The sequence below is a fragment of the Mastigoproctus giganteus genome, chromosome 11 (assembly GCF_048544385.1).
Source record: "Mastigoproctus giganteus isolate SK-2022 chromosome 11, ASM4854438v1, whole genome shotgun sequence".
In the NCBI taxonomy this organism is placed as follows: Eukaryota; Metazoa; Arthropoda; class Arachnida; order Uropygi; family Thelyphonidae; genus Mastigoproctus; species Mastigoproctus giganteus.
The window spans coordinates 118,650,644-118,671,946 of NC_143585.1; the positions used below are offsets into that span (position 1 = coordinate 118,650,644).

At 40.2% G+C, this 21,303-nt stretch overlaps 1 protein-coding gene across 3 annotated transcripts in view; it reads left to right on the forward strand.

Annotated features, from left to right (window-relative positions):
* Positions 1-21,303, forward strand: part of LOC150078379 (alanine aminotransferase 2-like) — a 107,204-nt gene that overhangs the window by 75,728 nt on the left and 10,173 nt on the right. For 2 of the 3 annotated variants that reach the window (XM_090385397.1, XM_090385399.1), the window contains one exon: positions 6,076-6,679. In XM_090385397.1, the coding sequence (XP_090241523.1) occupies positions 6,076-6,321 (246 nt within the window). In that variant the 3' untranslated portion in view covers positions 6,322-6,679. Of the gene's footprint in view, positions 1-6,075; positions 6,680-9,762; positions 9,876-21,303 lie in introns of those variants that run through there. The other variant, XM_090385398.1, reaches the window with a different exon arrangement.

Sequence of the window (21,303 nt, forward strand, 5' to 3'; positions counted from 1 at the left end):
ATCTTGCATGCCCACATTTGCAATTGTCTGTTCAAAGCCCAGTGTGCATATTTATAGCAGGTTCTGTGACGTGTTACATGCATAGGATCTGTTTCCCCATTCATGGAGTGGTGTCCGGATATTAATGGTAGGGCAGTGTATATATATGTATGCAGAAAAATCTTATAAATACTGTGTGTGTGTGTGTACAGAACGTGTGTTGTACGTGTGTGTGTACACACACGTACAGGGTGTTTCAGAAACAGCTTTACAACTTTGAAAGAGTATATAAATTTATTCAGAGGACATACATAATATTTTGAAATGTCAGAATGTAGCAATACACTTCAAGTGTAATGCACATTGACTGTAGAACCTACTACTACTACCACCATCACAAGCGCTCCAGGACAGTTGAGATCAGGATGGCAACTTTCACAGGTGCAGAGTGGGCTCATTGTGCATTTTGGTCTGAAGAAACCAAGTCTGCAATGCAAGTTCAAAGGAAGTTTCGCACACAGTATCACAAGGAACCTCCCAGTAGGCCTACAATGTACACGTGGCACAAGAATTTTTTTGAGAACAGATGTTCTGTGCACCATGCCAAGTCACCTGGTCAGCCACGTGTTCCTGACGATATCGTGGAAAGGGTTAGGGATAGCTTCATTCAAAGTCAATGCGACGTGCGTCTCGGGAAAGTGGTATTTCACATGTGACTGTGTGGCGAGTGTTACGAAAACGTTTACACTTAAAGGCGTACAAATTATCCATCATGCAACACCTTATGAATGCAGATAAGCTGGTTCATATAGAATTCTGTATGCAAATGTTACATCGGATAGAAGACAATGAGGGATTTCTGGACTCTGTAATTTTCAAATTACAAATTTCAATGTGACTTCCATTACAAATGGAAGTCACATTGAACCATAACTATCCAAGGTAAAACTTGAAGTGTTTTGCTACATTCTGTCATACCAAAATATTGTGTACATCCTCTAAATAAATTTATATATGCTTTCAAAGTTGTAAAGCTGTTTTTGAAACACCCTGTAGATATACACATACATACAAGCATCTACCCATACATAATGCCTCTTTGTTCATAAAACTATAAAGAGAACAGATACAGGGACTCACATCTGGTGAGTATGAGCTTGGCACACCCAATCTCCCTCTCTCTCTCAGGATAACTAAAATTTATTCTTTTTTATGATGCAGCTAAACCCTCGGGCTTCCATGCACCATATGGCTAATAATAATAATAATAATAAAGTTAAAATTTACATTGAGTGATCACTGAATTATGACCACCCCTATGAAAACTGAATGCGACCTGTTGACCATGTAAGATACAAGAGTGCAGAGTTAGTCAATCTACATAGCATAGATAACGTGTCAGTGGTTCGGTAGGTAGTAAAATTCTGAGCATGATGGGTAAAAGGAAGGATTTATCAGACTTTGATAAAGGATAAATTGTGGGTGCTCGACGAGCTGGCGCCTTGATTCCCCAAATCGCTGAACTGGTGGAGTGTTTGAGAGCCACTGTAGTTAAAGTGTACCGGGACTGACGTCAAAATGGCCAAACAACGACCCGCCAGCAAAACTGCAAAGATCAATAAAGGGTTAGAGGTGAGCGCCGGGTCCAACAACTCGTACAGGCGCAGCACTGTTAAAGAGTTGACTACCCAATACAACATGTGCCAACCCGAAACAATATCTGGCATGACCATGCATTGCACACTCATATGTATGGGCTATACCAGCAGATGACCCCTGCGGCATCCTCTCCTAACCAAGGTTCATTGGCATAAAAGACTCACCTGGTGCAAAGAGCATGCAAGTTACACATTAGAAGACTGGAAGAAGGTGTGCTGGTCGGATATGTCACATTATTTACTCCACACCGTGGATGGTCATGTATGGATTTGGCATCAACAGCATGAGGCTCTTGATCCATCATGCATGGTATCAAAAGTGCAGGCTGGTGGAGGCGGTTGTATGGTGTGGGGCATGTTTCACTGGCAGGAACTTGGACCCCTGGTGCATGTGGAACAACGTATCACTGGTCTCCGCTATCATCAGCTGCTTGCTGACTGTGTACACCTTGCTATGTTACACTTTTTCCTGAATGGCGATGGTATTTTGGCACTTGTTGTGCACAGCAGTGCGTAGCACACGCTTCTTGATTAGACCGGGGTTCGAGCCCATGACCACCAAATACAGAGGATGCGGAAAGGTCAGGGAATGACCACCACATATCCCTGGAGCAATATGGCCTTAGTTGCTAATGCTCCTAAAAAACCAAATAACAACAACAACAACAACTTGTTGTGCAGGAATGGTTTGAGGAACACAGTTCTGACTTCCAGCATATCGATTGGCCTCCGAACTCCCCCCGATATCAATCCCATAGAGCACTTGTGGGACACTATTGAAAGACATATCAGGCGTCTGGATATACCAATCACCTCCATACCTTCATTGCTGACTGCATTACACACAGCTCGGTTGGCCAAACACTTCCAACATCTTGTTGAATCGATGCCACATCAGATAGTTGCTGTACCGAGGGCAAAAGAAGGACCTATGAAATATTAGATAAGTGGTCATAATTCAGTGATCACTCAGTGTATATCATTTGTTTATCAATACATTTTTGCCATCGTTCTTTCCAACTCACATATGCATGTTGGTAAAAGGAAAATCAACTTATCAGTGTTTCTTTCAGCTCCTCATCACTCAAAAAAGTGTTTTTCCGTGAAGATATCTCTTTGTATGTCCAAATAGGAAAAAAATCAGATGGAGCCAAGTCTGAACGTTTTGAAGAATGAGGCAAGATTCTCTTCACTGGGTCTGTGATTTTCATCTGAGTCATATAGGCAGTGTGTGTGGCATTATCATGATGTAGTGTGATCTGGTCTTCTGTTAGATTGTTCTCTTTTGTTTTATAGCCTTATTAAGCTTATCAAGTGTTTGGAAATATACTCTGTGAGCTTGAAATTGCTGCACCCAGAAGGAATGATTGGAAGTCCATGCAAATCGGCAGGCAGATGAGTTGTGCTGAGATATACAAATAATTAAAATGTGGAACCGATCAGGCTCAAGCATTGGTTGATATAAAAATGTAAAGATCATGGAGTTCAAAACAATGCTTGTGATGCAGGGCTGGATCAAAGTATTTCAGCACCCCGAGCAGATTTTTTGGCACTCTTTTTTTTTTTTAATGATTTGTACAATTTGGCTTCCCTTAAAGAATGGCACCCAGAATAAGAGCCCTGCTAGTCCATACCTTAATCAGGCACTGATGTGACACAGTTAATACACTTCTTTCTTGCAGAAATCACCTTTATAGTGAAAGGAGATTATAGAGAATGATGAGACAACACGTTCGGCACCAATATCAGAAACACAACGACTTCGGCATAGGGCAGATTATCAGCCTTTGACAGGCTGAGTGGTCACCTTGTTATGTATGTAGTGGAACATGTGGGCCACAACAGTACCACAGGGCCCAGATGTTGGCAACAGTAGCTGCAGGAAGGTACGGCCACTAGTCGAATGGGTAGTGGAGCACGACAGAGGACTACAAATGGGAAAATCGTGTTATCTGTAAACTGGTTTACACCGCACCTACAGCCACAATGGCTACCATCCAATGAGCTGTGACATCAGCTGGCTGTCACTCCCCATCACCCATTAAATCACTACATGCTGACTGGCAGAATGGACCACTGTGCATACCTCCCTTTGCACTGATTACCCCTGACTGCTGCCCACCATCAACAACATGTGGAATGGTACTGTGCATGGGCCACTGGGATAGAGAATGGCATCGAGTGATCATCAGGATCGAATCCCACTTCTTCTTGGGGTCCGATGATTGCTGTATACATGTGTGGCAATGATGTCACGAACACAATGATCCTAAAGTCATTGTTGAATGCCATATTGCATGCCCTTCTGATGTTATGGCATTGGGAGTGATCAGTTTTGATGGTCATCATTGGTGTTTGTCAACAACAGTCTGACTGCTTGCAACTGTGTCGCCAAGATTCTGGAACCTATCTGTCTCCCCTTTCTTACTGGGCTGCCTAATACCATTTTTCAGCAGGACAACACCCAAACACATACAGCAGGGGTTTCCTCTGAGTGTTGTGCACATACTGTCTTGGCCAGCCAGGTCCTTGCATTTCTCCTCCCATTGAGGATGTTTGGGCCATGCCCAGTGGGAGGAGAAATAGACATCTGAAATAACAGATCCAGGTCTGATCACCTTCAAATCACCTTCTCATCAGACTTTAAAAAATCTCCTTGAAAATTATTGCATTCTTGCAACAGGTCTTCCTTCCTTCTTGCCTGGAGAATTTCATTTCTCTTGTTAATAGCTCGGTACCCATTTGCAGCATATTTTCATATAATTTAAAGTGTCAAAAATTGTTAATACACTTCTCCTTGAACACACTACTGCTTGTATTGCATATGTGGTATTGTTCTTTCTTTTTTGAGTCATTTCATCCAAAATCTTAAGTATTTTCTTCAGTGCATACAGACTTTGGTCGTCTGTTTCTCTGCTGGTCACAAATGTCAGTAACTCCTATAGTAAAACATGCAAGCCATCTACAAACATTGCTAATATCAATAGTTTCTTATTGAATATTCCTTCCTCGAGTTTTCAGAATCTGGACATCTGAGTTTTTTCCTGACTTGAAAAGGAACTCTTTCACTGACCTTTGGCAGAAATGGACGTCAATCTAATGTCCATTTCCACCTGATGTTCATAACCCCAGACTGCAATCGACAAACTTTTATTTTAGCATGTTTACACCTTAATATCTACATTAACAATATAAAGCTTTATGATGTTAATTCAATACTAAAAAATTTGTCGCCCACTTTAGAATAATTTATGGGCTGACACTTGTATATAATAAACTATATATCCAGTACTTGCATGGACTACATATATAAACTTGTATAAACTATGTACAAATTGTGTGTGCATGCACATAAAACATTTTGGCCAAACTACTAACACCAGTAGAGAAGTTTCTAGAACCTCTGGAACAGTGCTTCTCAAACTATCTGTGGTGAAGGATCAGTTTCTTTTATTTCCAATCTGTCATGGGCCAGTACTTTTGTAAAATACAAACTGTCATGGACCAGTAACAGATGAATCATTGGGGACTGGTAACATACACGACCAATTTCCAATTAGTTGCAGACCGGTAACAGACAGTTCGGGGACCACACTTGGAGTAGCACTGCCCTAGAGCCTTTCAGAAACATCCTGACTTTTCTTCCATACATAACAATATTCTAGAACATTCTTGAATGTTGTAGAAATCTCCCAAATGTTCTAGAAAAAAAATAGATAAAATAGATGGAAAAGATGATTAAACCAACTACTGGTCTTGGTTTTCAGTCATAAACCTATGATATTTGAAAACTGAGGGTGATGAGAACCTTTCAAGCACATATCTGAATTTTTGAATATATTTCCTACGAGAATCTGTCAGAAATTTTTTCAGGGGAGAAATTGATGCAGACCAGTATAATCTGTAATGGATTTTTTTTTTTTTTTTTTTTTGAAGACAAAAAAAAAACAGTTGTTATTGCTTTCATCATCACAGGCCAAAATTATTTTTATTTATTAAATCTGATACACCTTTTGGCATTTTAAAGTGTTCAGTGTGCCCATATGCCAGTCTATAACTATTATAAGACTGGCATAACATTGTTGAGATCAGTAGCGCCTCAAGAATTTTTTTTTTTGAAGAAAGTGGGGTTAGGGGCTGAGGAACTGCTGCGTTGATCTAGATAAGGGATTCTCAGCTAGGGGAGAATTTTAGGGTTTCGGGGGGGGGGGGGGGGGGGGGGATTGGGACCACAGATTGACAGACTCAAACTGTTGGGTTCATTTAATTGATCTTTCTACAAACTACAATTCTACAGATTGTACATAATCTACAGGACATCACACTTTATTGGATGTCATATATTAAATTAAAAATAAAGATAAATATTTCACTTTTTTATCTGTGGAAATATTCCATTTATAGTTATATTTGACTTTTTCTTGTTTTTTATGCACAGATTTTGAAGCCTATCATGAGTGTCAAAAAAAGAGGGTATGATGATTCATATATTCAATATGGATTCACATCCATCATCATTAATAGAGCAGAAAGGCCTCAAAGTGTTATTTGTAGCAAAGCTTTGTCAAATGATTCTATGAAACCAACGAAGTTGAAGCAACATTTGCAGAATGTTCATCCTCAACACAAAGACAAGGACAAATGCTTTTTTGAACATCATGGGAATGCTCTCAAAATGAGATGAAGCTGGATTCAACAGGGCCATTCCAAGAAGTGAACCACAAGGTTGGTGAAGCTTCTTATGTTGTAGCACTAGAGATAGCAAAACAGAAAAAACCACATACAATTGGGGAAACTTTGATCAAACCTTGCAATCTCGAAATGGTGGAAATTGTGTTGGGAAATGGATTGGAGAAAAAACTTGCAGCAGTTTCACTATCAAACAGTACTGTTCAAAGGAGAATCAGCAACATGGCCACTGACATCAAGGATCAAGTTGTGCAGGAGATCAAGTCTGCAGCATTTGGCTTATTTTCAATTCAACTTGATGAATCAATTGATGTGGCATCGTGCTCAAAGTTGCTGGTGTTTGCAGGATATGTTCACTCAGGTTCATAATTTAAGAGGAGTTTCTTTTTTGTTCTCCTCTTGAAACAACAACCAAGGCCTCATATATTTTGGAAAAGGTTTCATCTTTCTTTGAATCAGAAAATCTTTTGTGGGATAATGTCTGTGGGTGCTGTACAGATGGAGCACCAGCTATGTTGGGGACAAAATCTGGATTTCAAGTTAGTATGAAAAAGCAAGCTCCAAAAACGAAAGACATTCATTGTATGATCTAATGTCATGCACTGGCCTCAAAAACACTTCCAGCTCCACTAGGAAAGGTTTTGGATCAAACAATTCAAATTGTGAATTTTGTCAAAGGAGGAGCTCTCAACTTTTCAAGCAGTTATGTATTGACATGGATGCAGGCCATTTGCTTATTTTCCACACAAATGTTAGATGGCTTTCAAGAGGAAATGTAACTGAGCAAGTATCTGAGCTTAGAGATGAGCTCAAATTATTTTTTGAAGTTCAGGGTAAGATGGAATTTTTTGCCTCATTGGTGGATGATGAGGAATGGATCATGCGCATTGCCTATTTGTTTGACATTTTTGATCAGCTGAATAAACTGAATCTTCAGATGCAAGGAAGGAATACAAACATCATAAAATTCATTGATTCCTTGAACACCTTCATGAGCAAGCTGGAAAATTGTAAGAGACAGGTCAAGATAAAAAATGTTGCAATGTTTGAGAAACTCGTCAGTTCTTGTTGCTAGTGGTGATGACCAAGTGCCTCCAGAATTTGCAAAAAATAAAATTTTGCAGCATTTGACAGCACTGGAAAATGAATTCAACTGATATTTTCCTGAACTCAGTGATGAGGAGTTGGATTTAGTGCGAAATCCATTCAAATTGTCAGTTGAAAAAGTTCCTGATTGTGAAGATGAATTTCTGGAGCTGAAGACTGATTCAGGAACAAGAGATGAGAAATCAATCACAAAATTTTGGCCCTTGATGTGCGATTCCTACCAAAAGGTGGCAGAAAGAGCTATCTATGCATTGCTTCTATTTGTGTCGACATAGCTTTGTGAGTCAGGCTTTTCAACTCTGTTGCAAATGAAAATGAAGCAGCAAAGTAGATTGGAGGTTGAAAATTACCTGTGTTGTGCCCTTTCAAGCACTCCTCTGCGTATCCAAGAATTGGCGAAGAAAAAACAATCACAGGTTTCTCATTGACTGTAATCTTCATCTGAATAAACTGAATTACAATACCACAGCATTCTATTGAACCTTTTGTTTTTAGTCTGTTAAGTAATTAGTTATGAATATAAAAAAACTGCTTTTATTCAAGTTTTAAAATCCATCAACATTTTCTATTGCTATTGAATTTGTAAAACTCCACTATAAAATTAATACAATAAATGTATATGTACTAATATAGAAAAAATAAGACTTTTTCAATATTATATGCATATTATTTGGAATGCACCTTTTGAGTCAGACAATCTTGGAAAGGGAGGGGAATGACATTCTAACATATGGTGAACAGGGTGCATGGGGCAAAAAAGGTTGAGAACCACTGATAATAGACTCTTCAGTTTTTTTTTTTTTTTGTTTTTTTTTTATCAAATCTCCTTTGTGTTGGAGATAATTTCCAGTGCCTCTTTCTTGGGTGAAATTCTGTTTTCACCTGAATTACACCAGAAGTGATTGCATAAACCTCGCGTTGAATGTTTGATTTCAGAATGCAAAGAAACAGGGCTATTCTATAAATGTGCCCTTTTAAAAAAATGAAACAAAAATCTGGCAGTTATCTTTTCTTCTGCGAATGTCATACGGAGCACATTGGATACTAGTGACTATGTTTTGTCCTCCGTGGCAACTTAGTCAACATGATAAGTTGGCATCTTGGTTCGATTCCCATCAATGACTGGAGGAAAATATAAATTCCTCTTCAGTCAAGGCTGCAGTTAGCTGACCTCAGGCGGAGGGAGTAGGATTTTTCAGCACGCACAACATGGAAATGGCACACAACTGATGCTTTTCATAGACACAAGAAAAATTGACTTGATCAGAGTGCCATGTCGCAGTCACATAGGGGTGGAATCCATAGTTTCCTATCCCCCAGCTGACAAGGTGAATGCACAATTGTTATTATATGATTGTTTTCATAGTTTAGACAAACTAGTTATGCTTTGTTTCAAGGCTGTGCAAAGATACTTGGGAACCCAGATGCAAAAGGGGTTAAGGGGCCTAGTTTATTTATATTGAGACTTTGATGGCTCCCTAGGTTGTGACCCCCTAGATTAGGGAACCAGGTGCAGCACATCAAATGCATCCCCATTTGCATGGCCCTGCCTTGTGTTGTAGAAACTTCTCAACGTGAAAGTGTAAGTTCCAAGCACCACGTTATGATGAAAACATTTCTTTGCTTTGCAGACTACTATTTTTTTTTTTATTTCAAAAAGTTCCATTACAGTTTGGTGAATGGTAAGCACCATAGAAATATATGGTATGTGAAAATTATTTTTATATGGGACTTCACTTTTTAGTTATTATTATTTAAAAATTGTCAGACTTCAGAACAACCCTATATATTATATAGATATAGAAAACTACTGTTTTCAAAAAATTAGCAAAAGCGAACTCCTCTCACAAAAATTTGTGGTATAATAGTGTAATGCGGAACTATTTTCTTTCCCAGAAATATCTGTGCATTAGTTGTTATTTGGTTTTTAGGAGCATAAGCAACTAAGGCCATATTGCTCCGGGGATATGCGGTGGTCATTCCCTGACCTTTCCGCATCCTCCGTATTTAATGGTCATGGGCTCGAATCCCGGCCTAATCAAGAAGTGTGTGCTATGCACTGCTGCTCCTGCCCACCTGGCTGCGGAGGTGCCCTGCATATTAGTACAACAGTAATTGTGCCTATACATAGCCGTGTTTGAAAGCAGACACATTCAAACAGCCAGCTCTCAGACCTTTCCATATTTTGGAGGGCGGGCCAGCATTATTATTGTCTGCATACTGGCTCTTAAAACATACACTTGCACATACCTTGTATTTTTGAATGGCATATTTGAATGAAACTTTAATGACGTTGCCAACCAAATTAATGAAGTATGATCTTAATCAGGCTCGGGATGAAGAACCAGATGAGTTCTATGCTATGGAACTCCTAGAGTCCGTTGGAATATGTGTTGTTCCAGGATGTCTTTTCGGACAGAGACCGGATACCTATCACTTCCGGTAAGAACTGCATGTTTGCTTGCTACATTATGAATTTATTTGGTAATTGATGAAAGAACTGCATGTTTGCTTGCTACATTATGAATTTATTTGGTAATTGATGAAAAATTAAAATATAATACAAGTTTCCGTTACGACTGCGGTCTTCCTTATTCCCATTTTCCTTTTACTTTTTGATTTTGCCCTTCGCAAACTGTGTTTTTTTTATTCTTTGTGAATGCAATGGATTGATTTGTGCTTGAACAGTAAATTATTTTGATCAGTTTAATGTCAAAAATATATTAAAATATTAAATTATCATCTTATATTTTCTTTAAAATTGTCAAGTACTTCTCCTATAGATATATGCTGTAAAATTTTTAAAAAATGCTGTATATGGAAATACGATATATAAAAAATTAAACAAACTTTAGCAACTCAGTTATATTAACTTTAAGAAAATCAATTTTACATCACATATTTTGCATAACATGTGAAGAAAACGGTAACGGTTACTTTTAAATTTAGTATCGCTGGTGTGTTATGAAATAGGTAAAACTACATTCACAAACAATGTTTATGAATGGCTACATTCATAAACATTGTTTTTTGTTCTGTAAGTAAGCATTATTCATTATTTTAAAAAAGCTGGATATGCTTTTATATGCACAATAAAATTTCTGTTATTTAATTAAAAATCAGGCCTTTAACCAACATAACGCCACTCACTTTCCACTCACGCTGAGCACTTTAATTACAGCCACTTCCTGGCTTATGTAATACTTGACTTACGGAAATTCAACTTTACATAATTTTTTACCAGGCCGGTGCAATCTTAAAAAAACGTGGAAATGTAATTTGCATCCCTTGGAACAAATGGAGGTATTGTGAAAATATCAAAATGTGAAACCAATAATACATTGGTGTTTTTTTTTGGTAATTCATTCCCAAGACCTTGAAAGTTGAAATTTTCGCTATATAACTAAGCCATTTATCTCTCTAAAATATCACTTTTATGATGGAAATTGTGCTACACTTTCATTATTATCTTATGTTCTGTTATAAGAATCAATTTTTGAACACCTTTGTGATATTTTTCTAAAACACATTTCTGCAGGTCACTACCATAAAACAATTTGCACTTTCTGATCTTATTGCATTTGCAATAATATCGATAACTGGAATTCTGTGGGTTTTTACGTTACGGTATTATGGCTCCCCATCACTGAAATCTTCAATCATATAACAAACAAATTTTCAGAATCTTCTCTTCATTCCTATTTACTTATTACATGGTGAAGGGACCAACTGAAAGTGCAAGTGCTGGCAGTGCTAGGAAACGAAACAAAATTGATTTAGCATTAGCATTAGTAGAGGCATTTGATGCAAGAAAGCAAGCTGATGCAGCATCAGCCAAAAAAAAAAAATAAATAAAGTAAAAAAAATAAATAAAAAATAACCACTTCCACCCCTCAGTTCATTCGAAATACCTGTCCAGCTGAGCCTTCAACTTATTTAGGCTATCAACTTCCACGACAAGGGATGGAAGTCTGTTCCACCTACCAACCACTCGCTGGCTAAAGGCAAATTTCCGCACATCTATCCTACATCTATCTTTCCTCACTTTGAATTTATGCCCTCTCAGGTGATTATTCTGAGCAAGAGGAAAAATCCCATCAGCATTGAGCATGCTCAAACCATTCAAGGCTTTGTACACCTCTATCAGATCACCTCGCTGGTGCCTAGTCTCCAGACACATTGTTTGTTTGTTTGTTTGTTTGTTATTTGGGAGCATTAGCAACTAAGGCCATATTGCTCCGGGATATGCGGTGGTCATTTCCTGACCTTTCCGCATCCTCCATATTTGGTGGTGACGGGCTCGAACCCCGGTCTAATCAAGAAGCGTGTGCTACGCACTGCTGCTCCTTCCCACCTGGCTACCGAGGCGCCTCCAGACACTGTAATTCGCAAAACCTAAGCTTTCTTCGTAAGAGCACCCCTTTGTTCCATTCACTAATCTTGTTGCCCTTCTCTGTACTCGTTCCAGCAGCTCTACATCCTTCTTGAAATGAGGCCTCCAGACCTGTATACAGTACTCTAGTTGTGGCCTGACCATTGCCTCCCTATATATCATTGACAATACACCATGAGCTACTCTTGCAGCCCGTCTGCACTGCTCAGAGAACTTCATATCTGCCTGCACAACTACCCCCAGGTCCCTTTCATTCTCTACCACTGTCAGTGTAGTACCACAGAGTTGATACGTTGCTCTGGGGTTGCTGTTTCCCATATGTAGTACTTTACATTTGTCAATGTTAAACTTCATTTGCCACCTCTCAGCCCATCTGCTCAACCTTTCCAGATCCTGTTGCAGCAGCATAGTGTCAGTAGTGCCCTTGACAACCCTGCCAACCTTCGTATCGTCTGCAAACTTGGACATTAAGCTTGATATACCATCATCAATATCATTCATAAACAGAGAACAATAAAGGACCCAATACTGAACCCTGAGGGACTCCACTAATAAAATTAGTCCACATAGAGCAGTGTCCATTGATTATCACTCTCTGTCTTCTCCCACTCAACCACCCCTTTATCCATAGCAGCAATTTGCCTCCAGTGCCACACTGCTCCAATTTGTGCAACAGTATCAAAAGCCTTTCTAAGATCCAAGTATATAATATCAAAGTTATTCCCTGCATCCAGTTCTTTTGTGACCGCATCATAGTATCCAATCAAATTGGTCAGGCAAGACGTCCCCTTAACAAAACCATGCTGTGTCTGAGCTATAACTGAAGTCTTGTCTAGATGATCCTTCAGTGCTTCTTTAACCAGTGCCTCCATTAATTTTCCGGGAACAGAAGTTAAACTCACAGGTCTATAATTACTTGTGTCAGCCTTTGATCCTCCCTTGTAAATTGGGGTCACATTTGCACATCACCAGTCCATGGGTATCTCCCCTGAGTCCAAGGAAGCTCTCATAATTATGGCTAAGGGTTTGCTTACTTCCTTTGCTGTCTCCTTTAATATAACTGGATAGATCCCATCCACCCCAGGTGCCTTTCTTGTGTTTATCTTCAACAATTTCTCCTCCACTTTACTCTCAGTTATTACAAGATTCTCTAGCTTACTGCTAGAGTTGAATACACCTCTGGCATTCCCCTCTCTGAATAACTCCTCATGTGTGAATTTCAATGCAAAATATTCATTTAGTTTGTTAGCTACCTGAGCAGGGTCATCAACAGTTCCCACCAACAGGTCATCAACCCATCGATATCAAGTGGACCAATCTGATTCATCCCCTTCCTTCTAGAGTTTACATAAGTAAAGAACTCTTTGCTGTTTTTCTTCGCATCCCTTGCCAAGGATCTCTCGTAAACTGCCTTCGCCTGCCTAACCTCCTTTGTAACTTGGTTACATATCAACTTGTATCTATCATAGGCTTCTGTGTCACGTGTTAATTTGTATGTATCCCATGCATTTTTCTTCTCTGCCATATGTCTCATTAGTTCATCTAACATCCATTTAGGCCTAAACCTTGAACAATATTTCTTAGTTGGTATGTAAAGCCTAGTAGCTTCCAAGATAAGTTCTTTGAATGCTTCCCATTTTGAATTTGCTGTTGGTAACATCATCAGTTGATCCCACTGTATAGAATTTAAATACTTTCTCAGTCCATCGTAGTCGCCTTTACGTAAGCAATACCCCTTCCCTTTACCCCTATTGGTAGTTACCTCTTTGAGTAAATCCCACTTCAGCACACTGTGATCACTGCCACCTAGTGGTTCATTTATCTGCAGATTCTTAATCCATGAAGAATCACTACTGATAATCAAATCAAGAGTATTACTCCCTCTAGTTGCCTCCCGAACATGCTGATGTAGAAAACAATCATCCAATAAATCCACAAAAGCCTTGCTAGTGTCTGAGTGACCAGCCCCCAAATTCCAGTCAATATCTGGGAAATTAAAAAAGCCCCGTTGTAAGACTCTCCGATTTACTGGCCCACTCTATTTCCCTGTACAGTTTCTTATTATATTCATCAGAGTCATTAAGCCTATACACACACACCTCTCAATTTTGATCTCCCAATACTTATGTCACACCAAACTGACTCGAAACTGCACTGTCCAGCGATGTCGACTGGCTTCACTTCCTTGGATTTTATGTGTTTCTGAACTAATAGCATAACCCCTCCTCCCTTCCTATCCTGTCTATCCTTTCTGTAGACATTGTACTCCCAAAATTCCAGTTCTGCATTCCTTATATCTGTGTGACACCACGTCTCTGCAATCCCAACAATATCTGCCTTTGATGTTTTGAGCAATACCTCAAATTCATCATTATTTACTAAACTCCTAGCATTGGTGTACACGCAAGTATACATGCACCTGCTCTTCCTCTTAGCCACCTTAACACAACCCATGTGTTTACTTGTACCCCCATGATTTCCAGCAGTCTCTGAAATATCCTGCATCTTGTTTTCCCGGCTGCTGCTCATTCAAATAGAAGCAGTGCAAGAATCACTTTCTCCTCTGCCAGTGGCTACTGTTAATCTATTAGTCCTTGTATCCCCCAATCTAGCAGTTTTCCGACCCACCTAACACTGCCTCGATAGCATCAGCAAACATTCTTGCACCCTTTCTATTTAAGTGTATCCCATCCCTGTAGAAGCAGTCTCTCCTGTTAACAAGTACAGACCAGCTGAAAAAAATTCTACCCCTTGAACTCTGCACAATCTTTCCAGGGCCGAATTGATCGACAGGGCTCTCATCATATACTCCCTCCTATCGTGTCTGGGCAGAATTGCAGACACTTTCAAATTCAACCCTAATTCACGGCTTTTTTTCAACAGTGACCTGTACTTGTTAAGTTATTCCGCCGGTCTCCTACTCTTAATATCATTAGTGCCAACGTGTACAACTATATCACCTTTTGTGCTCTTAAAAGATGATATCCGCTCTACAACATCATCAACCTTTGCCCCTGGCAGACATACCCTGGTCCTGTTCCACCTATCCTTTTTACAAAGCATGTTTCCCGTTTCCCTGACAATAGAGTCACCAACAACTACTAGTTCCTTTGGGACCAGCACATTCTGCCTTGGGGGTTGTCGCTGTGTTGCGCGATGACCAAGTGCAAGCTCTGGCATTGGTGTGGGCAGCTGAGAGCTTGATGGGCCCTCACTTGTAATCCTTCGAGGGCATCCACCCTGTCCTTCAAACTCTCATATAGGCCCATAACAACGCTGAGTTGTCGCCTGATTTCCTTACACTCCTTGCATCGCACACATACAAAGACATCCCCCATGGCAGTATCATGTCCCATACCTGACTGTCCGCAAACATCAAGCAAATATTGCATCTTAAAAGGCTGTGATTCAGAGGGCAACTGTCCCCCCTCAGTTCTCCCCTGAGCCACAGCATTCCCATTAGCTTGAGCCTTTTGCTTTGCTGCTCTGGTTTGAGTCATGATTTCAATTTACTTTCAATAAAATTTCAATTTCAGTATAAAATTAAATCCTAAACTTGTATCCCAACACAGTTATAATGCTATATTTATGTTTTAGTAACGAGTGTTATCTACGAAATCTACGAGTGTTATCTACGAAATATTTATGTTTCAATAACGAGTGTTATCTACGAAATATTTGTTTCAGTAACGGGTGTTATCTACGAAATCCCTTTACATAGCTTCCGTATCAAGTTATGTATTAATTATTTATTTTTACTAATTATTTATGTTACGTAACCTAAGTGGTTATATGTTATAGTTAAAAGTACAATTTAATTGCCAGTGAAGTTCGACAAGATTAATAGATTTTACTGATTAATTTTCCCGTAACAATGGCGGCTATTTACGAACGGTAAACACGTGGATTTGATACCCTTTCCGATACTAAGTAATACCTACAAAATCTCTATCTAAGTTACTTTAAACTTAAGTACCGTAAATAGGAATATAAAGCTACTCTAGAAAATAAGTTAATATGCCAATTTAAACTAATAAAGCAGAAAATAAATCAGAAAAAACTTCTCTGATTTATAATTAAAGAGGCCTGTGCGCTCTGGATTCATTATTACTGTGCATTATTGTGCAACACAGAGCAAAACGGAAGACAGAATAAATAATGACAAGTTTAATACTAATTGTAGGCGCCTCCGTAGCCAGGTGGGAAGGAGCAGTAGTGCGTAGCACACGCTTCTTGATTAGACCGGGGTTCGAGCCCGTCACCGCCAAATACGGAGGATACGGAAAGGTCAGGGAATGACCACCGCATATCCCGGAGCAATATGGCCTTAGTTGCTAATGCTCCTAAAATAACAAACAACAACAACAACAGCAGTACTAATTGTAAAACACACATATATTAAATACATACAAAAGCTTTCGGTTATTATGGTAACCTTCATCGGTCAAACTGACAGTTAAGAGTGGAACATGAGGGCGTGTACTGCCAGTCACGTATATGAAACTGCATCATGCAATAGTTAATTGCTTGATGTTGAAGCCTGCAGTTGTGACATGTGTAAACGTTGCCAACATTTTCCATTCAACAAAATTGTTGCTTCAGTAATAGGGTGGACACGACATCCATTGCTTTTGTTGACTGAGGTAGTAGAGCATGTGATGTTCAATGACTCCAACCAGTCGTGTCGCCGGTAGTGGCGGGACCTATCTACAATCACGACATCGCGGTGTGGGTCAATGTCGTGGTGGGTTGACCAGACATGTTCAGTGATGGCCAAGTGTTCTATGTCCGCTAAGCGAATGGCTCTTTCTTACTCCGAAAGACATTTGCCAAGCCGTTCCCAGTTTCTTCGATATAGCAGCTAGTGCAGTCGTGGCAAGAGATACGGTAGACCAGGCTATTGTGTAGTAAGGTGAGAACTGGCGTGTTAACTCTAGAGATGAGGGATCACAACTTTCTGCCTGGGAGTTGTACACATTTTATCCCATACGATTTTAGGACCCTAGAAACCTGTTGTGATAGGTTTGGGTAGTACAAGATAAAGGCATTCGCGGTTGAGTCATTACCTTTGATGTTCCTGTCGGTCGCTATGTGGTTATGTGTCTGTAGATCACACCTGTCAAGGGTACTGATGGGATAGCCACACCTCGCGAATGTATGCAATGTGCCTGTCAAAACTTCAGCTGCAAGACCCTCAACATTTGAATCAGCTGCCTTCATCAGGATTTACAAAATGCTTCAACAGGTAAAGCAGCCCTGCTAGTCAAACTCAGAAGTTTGGTTCCTGATCCTGTTTATTCCAATATCACCATACTTTGTGCTCCCAGGCTGTCAGAGAATCTGAACGCTACTGTACATGCCAAAAATGTCAGTTTGCAGTTTTAATTGGTGAGTCCCTTGAATTTTGTCATCGGCATAGTACCACTTCCACAAATTGCACATAAGCAAGAAACGGTTATCTACAGAACAAATAGATCTGTTGACTCTGGGTATGAAATTTGCTGTTCTCCCACAAAAGCCACCAATCACTGATATTGCTTTAGGTGTAGAAGCATGATTAACACATTTCCCTGAAGAAGTGGCAAAAACAATTCACCTTAAAAACTGCAGCGACTTTGCATCATGCTCGCCCTGCTTCTTCCAATCTCTGCCCTTAAAGCATTAGCATTAGCATTTAGCATTAGTAGAGGCATATGATGCAAGAAAGCAAGCTTATTCAGCATCAGCCAAAAAAAATAAAAAAAACCACCACTACTCCCATTTCACCCCTCCGTTCGTTCGAAATACCTGTCCAGCTGAGCCTTAAATTTATTTAGGCTATCAACTTCAACAACAAGCGATGGGAGTCTATTCCACAAATCAACTTCCCGCTGGCTAAAGGCAAATTTCCGCACATCTATCCGACATCCGTCCTTCCTCAATTTGATTTTATGCCCTCTCATGTGATTATTCTGAGCAAGAGGAAGAATCCCATCGGCATTGAGCATGCTCAAGCCATTCAAAGCCTTATACACCTCTATCAGATCACCTCGCCGATGCCTAGTCTCCAGGCTCTGTAATTTGCAAAACTTAAGCCTTTCTTAAGTTACTACATATGGGAAACAGTAACCCCTGATCTGGGGTTACTGTTTCCCATATGTAGTACTTTACATTTGTCAATGTTAAACTTCATTTGCCACCTCTCAGCCCATCTGCTCAACCTTTCCAGATCCTGTTGCAGCAGCATAGTATCAGTAGTGTCCTTAACAACCCTGCCAACCTTGGTATCGTCTGCAAACTTGGACATTAAGCCTGATACACCATCATCAATATCATTTATAAATACAGAAAACAACAATGGACCCAACACTGAACCCTGAGGAACTCCACTAATAACATTAGTCCACGTTGAGCAGTGTCCATTGATTACCACTCTCTGTCTTCTGCCACTCAACCATCCCTTTATCCATAGCAGCAATTTGCCTCCAATGCCACACTGCTCCAATTTGTGCAGCAGTCTTCCATGTGCAACAGTATCAAAAGCCTTTCTAAGATCCAAGTATATAATATCAAAGTTATTCCCTGCATCCAGTTCTTTTGTGACTACATCATAGTATCCAATCAAATTGGTCAGACAAGACCTGCCCTTAACAAAACCATGCTGTGTCTGAGCTATAACTGAATTCTTGTCCAGATGATCCTGCAGTGCTTCTTTAACCAGTGCCTCCATTAATTTTCCTGGAACTGAAGTTAAACTAACAAGTCTATAATTACTTGTGTCGGCCTTTGATCCTCCTTTGTGAATTGGGGTTACATTTGCACATCTCCAGTCCATGGGTACCTCCCCTGAGTCCAAAGAAGCTCTCATAATTATGGCTAGGGGGTTTGCTTACTTCCTTTGCTGCCTCCTTTAATATAACTGGATAGATCCCATCCACCCCTGGTGCCTTTTTTATGTTTACCCTCAGCAATTTCTCCTCCACTTTCCTCTCAGTTATTAGAAAATAATCTAGCTCACTGCCAATGTTTACTTCACCTACGACATTCCCCTTCCTGAATAACTCCTCATGTGTGAATGTAGATGCAAAATACTCGTTTAGATTGTTAGCCACCTGAGCAGAATTCTCAACTGTTAAACCATCAACATCCAGTGGACCAATCTGATTCGTCCCTTTCCTTCTTGAGTTTAAATAGGTAAAGAACTCTTTTCTGTTTTTCTTTGCGTCCTTTGCCAAGGATTTCTCATAATCTGCCTTTGCCTGCCTAATCTCCTTTGTGACTTGGTTACAGACCAACTTATATCTATCATAGGCTTCCATGTCACCCATTAATTTGTATGTATCCATTGCATTTTTCTTCTCTGCCATATGTCTCATTAGTTCATCTGACAACCATTTAGGCCTGAACCTTGAACAATATTTCTTGGTTGGTATGTAAAGCCTGGTAGCTTCCAAGATTAGTTCCTTGAATGCTTCCCATTTTGAATTTGCTGTTGGTAACATCATCAGTTGGTCCCACTGTATAGAATTTAAATACTGTCTCAGACCATCATAGTCGCCTTTACGAAAGCAAAGGCCGACCGGGCTAGCCGAGTGGGTAAAGTGCCTGCCCGGCAACCCAAAGGTCGCGGGTTCGATTCCCGCCTCGGGCTTGGATCAAAGTACTGCAAAAACCTTGGGAGGTGCAATATGGCCACAGAAGCCGATGCGCCAACAACTACCAAATCAAAAAATCAAAAAATCATTTACGAAAGCAAAAACCCTTCCCTTTGCCTCTGATGGTAGTTACCTCCTTGAGTAAATCCCACTTCAGCACACTGTGATCACTGCCACCCAGTGGTTCCTTTATCTGCAGATTCCTAATGCATGAAGAATCACTACTGATAATCAGATCAAGAGTATTACTCCCTCTAGTTGCCTCCCGAACATGCTGGTGTAGAAAACAATCATCCAATAAATCCACAAAAGCCCTGCTAGTGTGTGAGTGACCAACCCACAAATTCCAGTCAATATCTGGGAAATTAAAATCCCCCATTATAAGACTCTCTAATTTACTGGCCCATTCTATTTCCCTGTACAATATCTTATTATACTCATCAGAGTCATTAGGCCTATAGCACACTCCTACTCTCAATTTTGATTTACCTATGCTTATGTCACACCAAACTGACTCGACACTGCCCTGTCCATCAATGTCGACTGGCTTCACTTCCTTGGATTTTATGTGTTTTTTAACTAATAGCATAACCCCTCCTCCCCGCCTGTCCTGTCTATCCTTTCTATACACATTGTACTCCCCAAATTCCAGTTCTGCATTCCTTATATCTGTGTGACACCACGTCTCTGATATCCCAACAATATCTGCCTTTGATGTTTTGAGCAATACCTCAAATTCATCAAATTTATTTACTAAACTCCTAGCATTGGTGTACACGCAAGTATACCTGCACCTGTTTCTATTCTTAGCTACCCTAACACAACCCATGTGTTTACTTGTATCACAATGACTTCCAGCAGTCTCTGAAATATCCTGCATCTTGTTTTTCAGGCTTCTGCTCATTCCAATAGAAGCAGTGCAAGAATCTCTTTCACCTCTGCCAGTGGCTACTGTTAATCCATTAGTCTTTGTCTCCCCCCAAGCTAGCAGTTTTCCGACCCACCTAACACTGCCTCGATAGCATCAGCAAATATTCTTGCACCCTTTCTATTTAAGTGTATCCCATTCCTGTAGAAGCAATCTCTCCTGTTAACAAGTACATTCCAGGCTGAAAAAAATTCTACCCCTTGAGCCTTACACAATCTTTCCAGGGCCGAATTGTCCACAAGGCTCTCATCATATACTCCCTCCTATCGTGTCTGGGCAGAATTGCAGACACTTTCAAATTTAACCCTACTTCACGGCTTTTTTTCAACAGTGACCTGTACTTGTTAAGTAATTCCTCTGGTCTCCTACTCTTAATGTCATTAGTGCCAACGTGTACAACTATATCACCTTTTGTGCCCTTAAAAGATGATATCTGCTCTACAACGTCATCAACCCTTGCCCCTGGCAGACATACCCTGGTCCTGTTCCACCTATCCTTTTTACAAAGCATGTTCCCCATTTTCCTGACAATAGAGTCACCAACAACTACTAGTTCCTGTGGGACCAGCGCATTCTGCCTTGGGGGCTGCCTCTGTGTTGCAAGATGACCAAGTGCAAGCTCTGGCGTTGATGTGGGCAGCTGAGAGCTTGATGGGCCCCTCAATTTATTTCCTTCGAGGGCATCCATCCTGTCCTTCAAGGTCTCATATAGGCCCATAACAACGCCGAGTTGTCGCCTAATTTCCTTGCACTCCTTGCATCGTGCACACACAAAGACATCTCCCATGGCAGTATCATGTCCCGTACCCGATTGCTCCGCAAACATCAAGCAAACAGTGCATCTTAAAAGGCTGTGATTCAGAGGGCAACTACCCCCCTCAGTTCTCCCCTGAGTCACAGCACTCCCATTAGCTT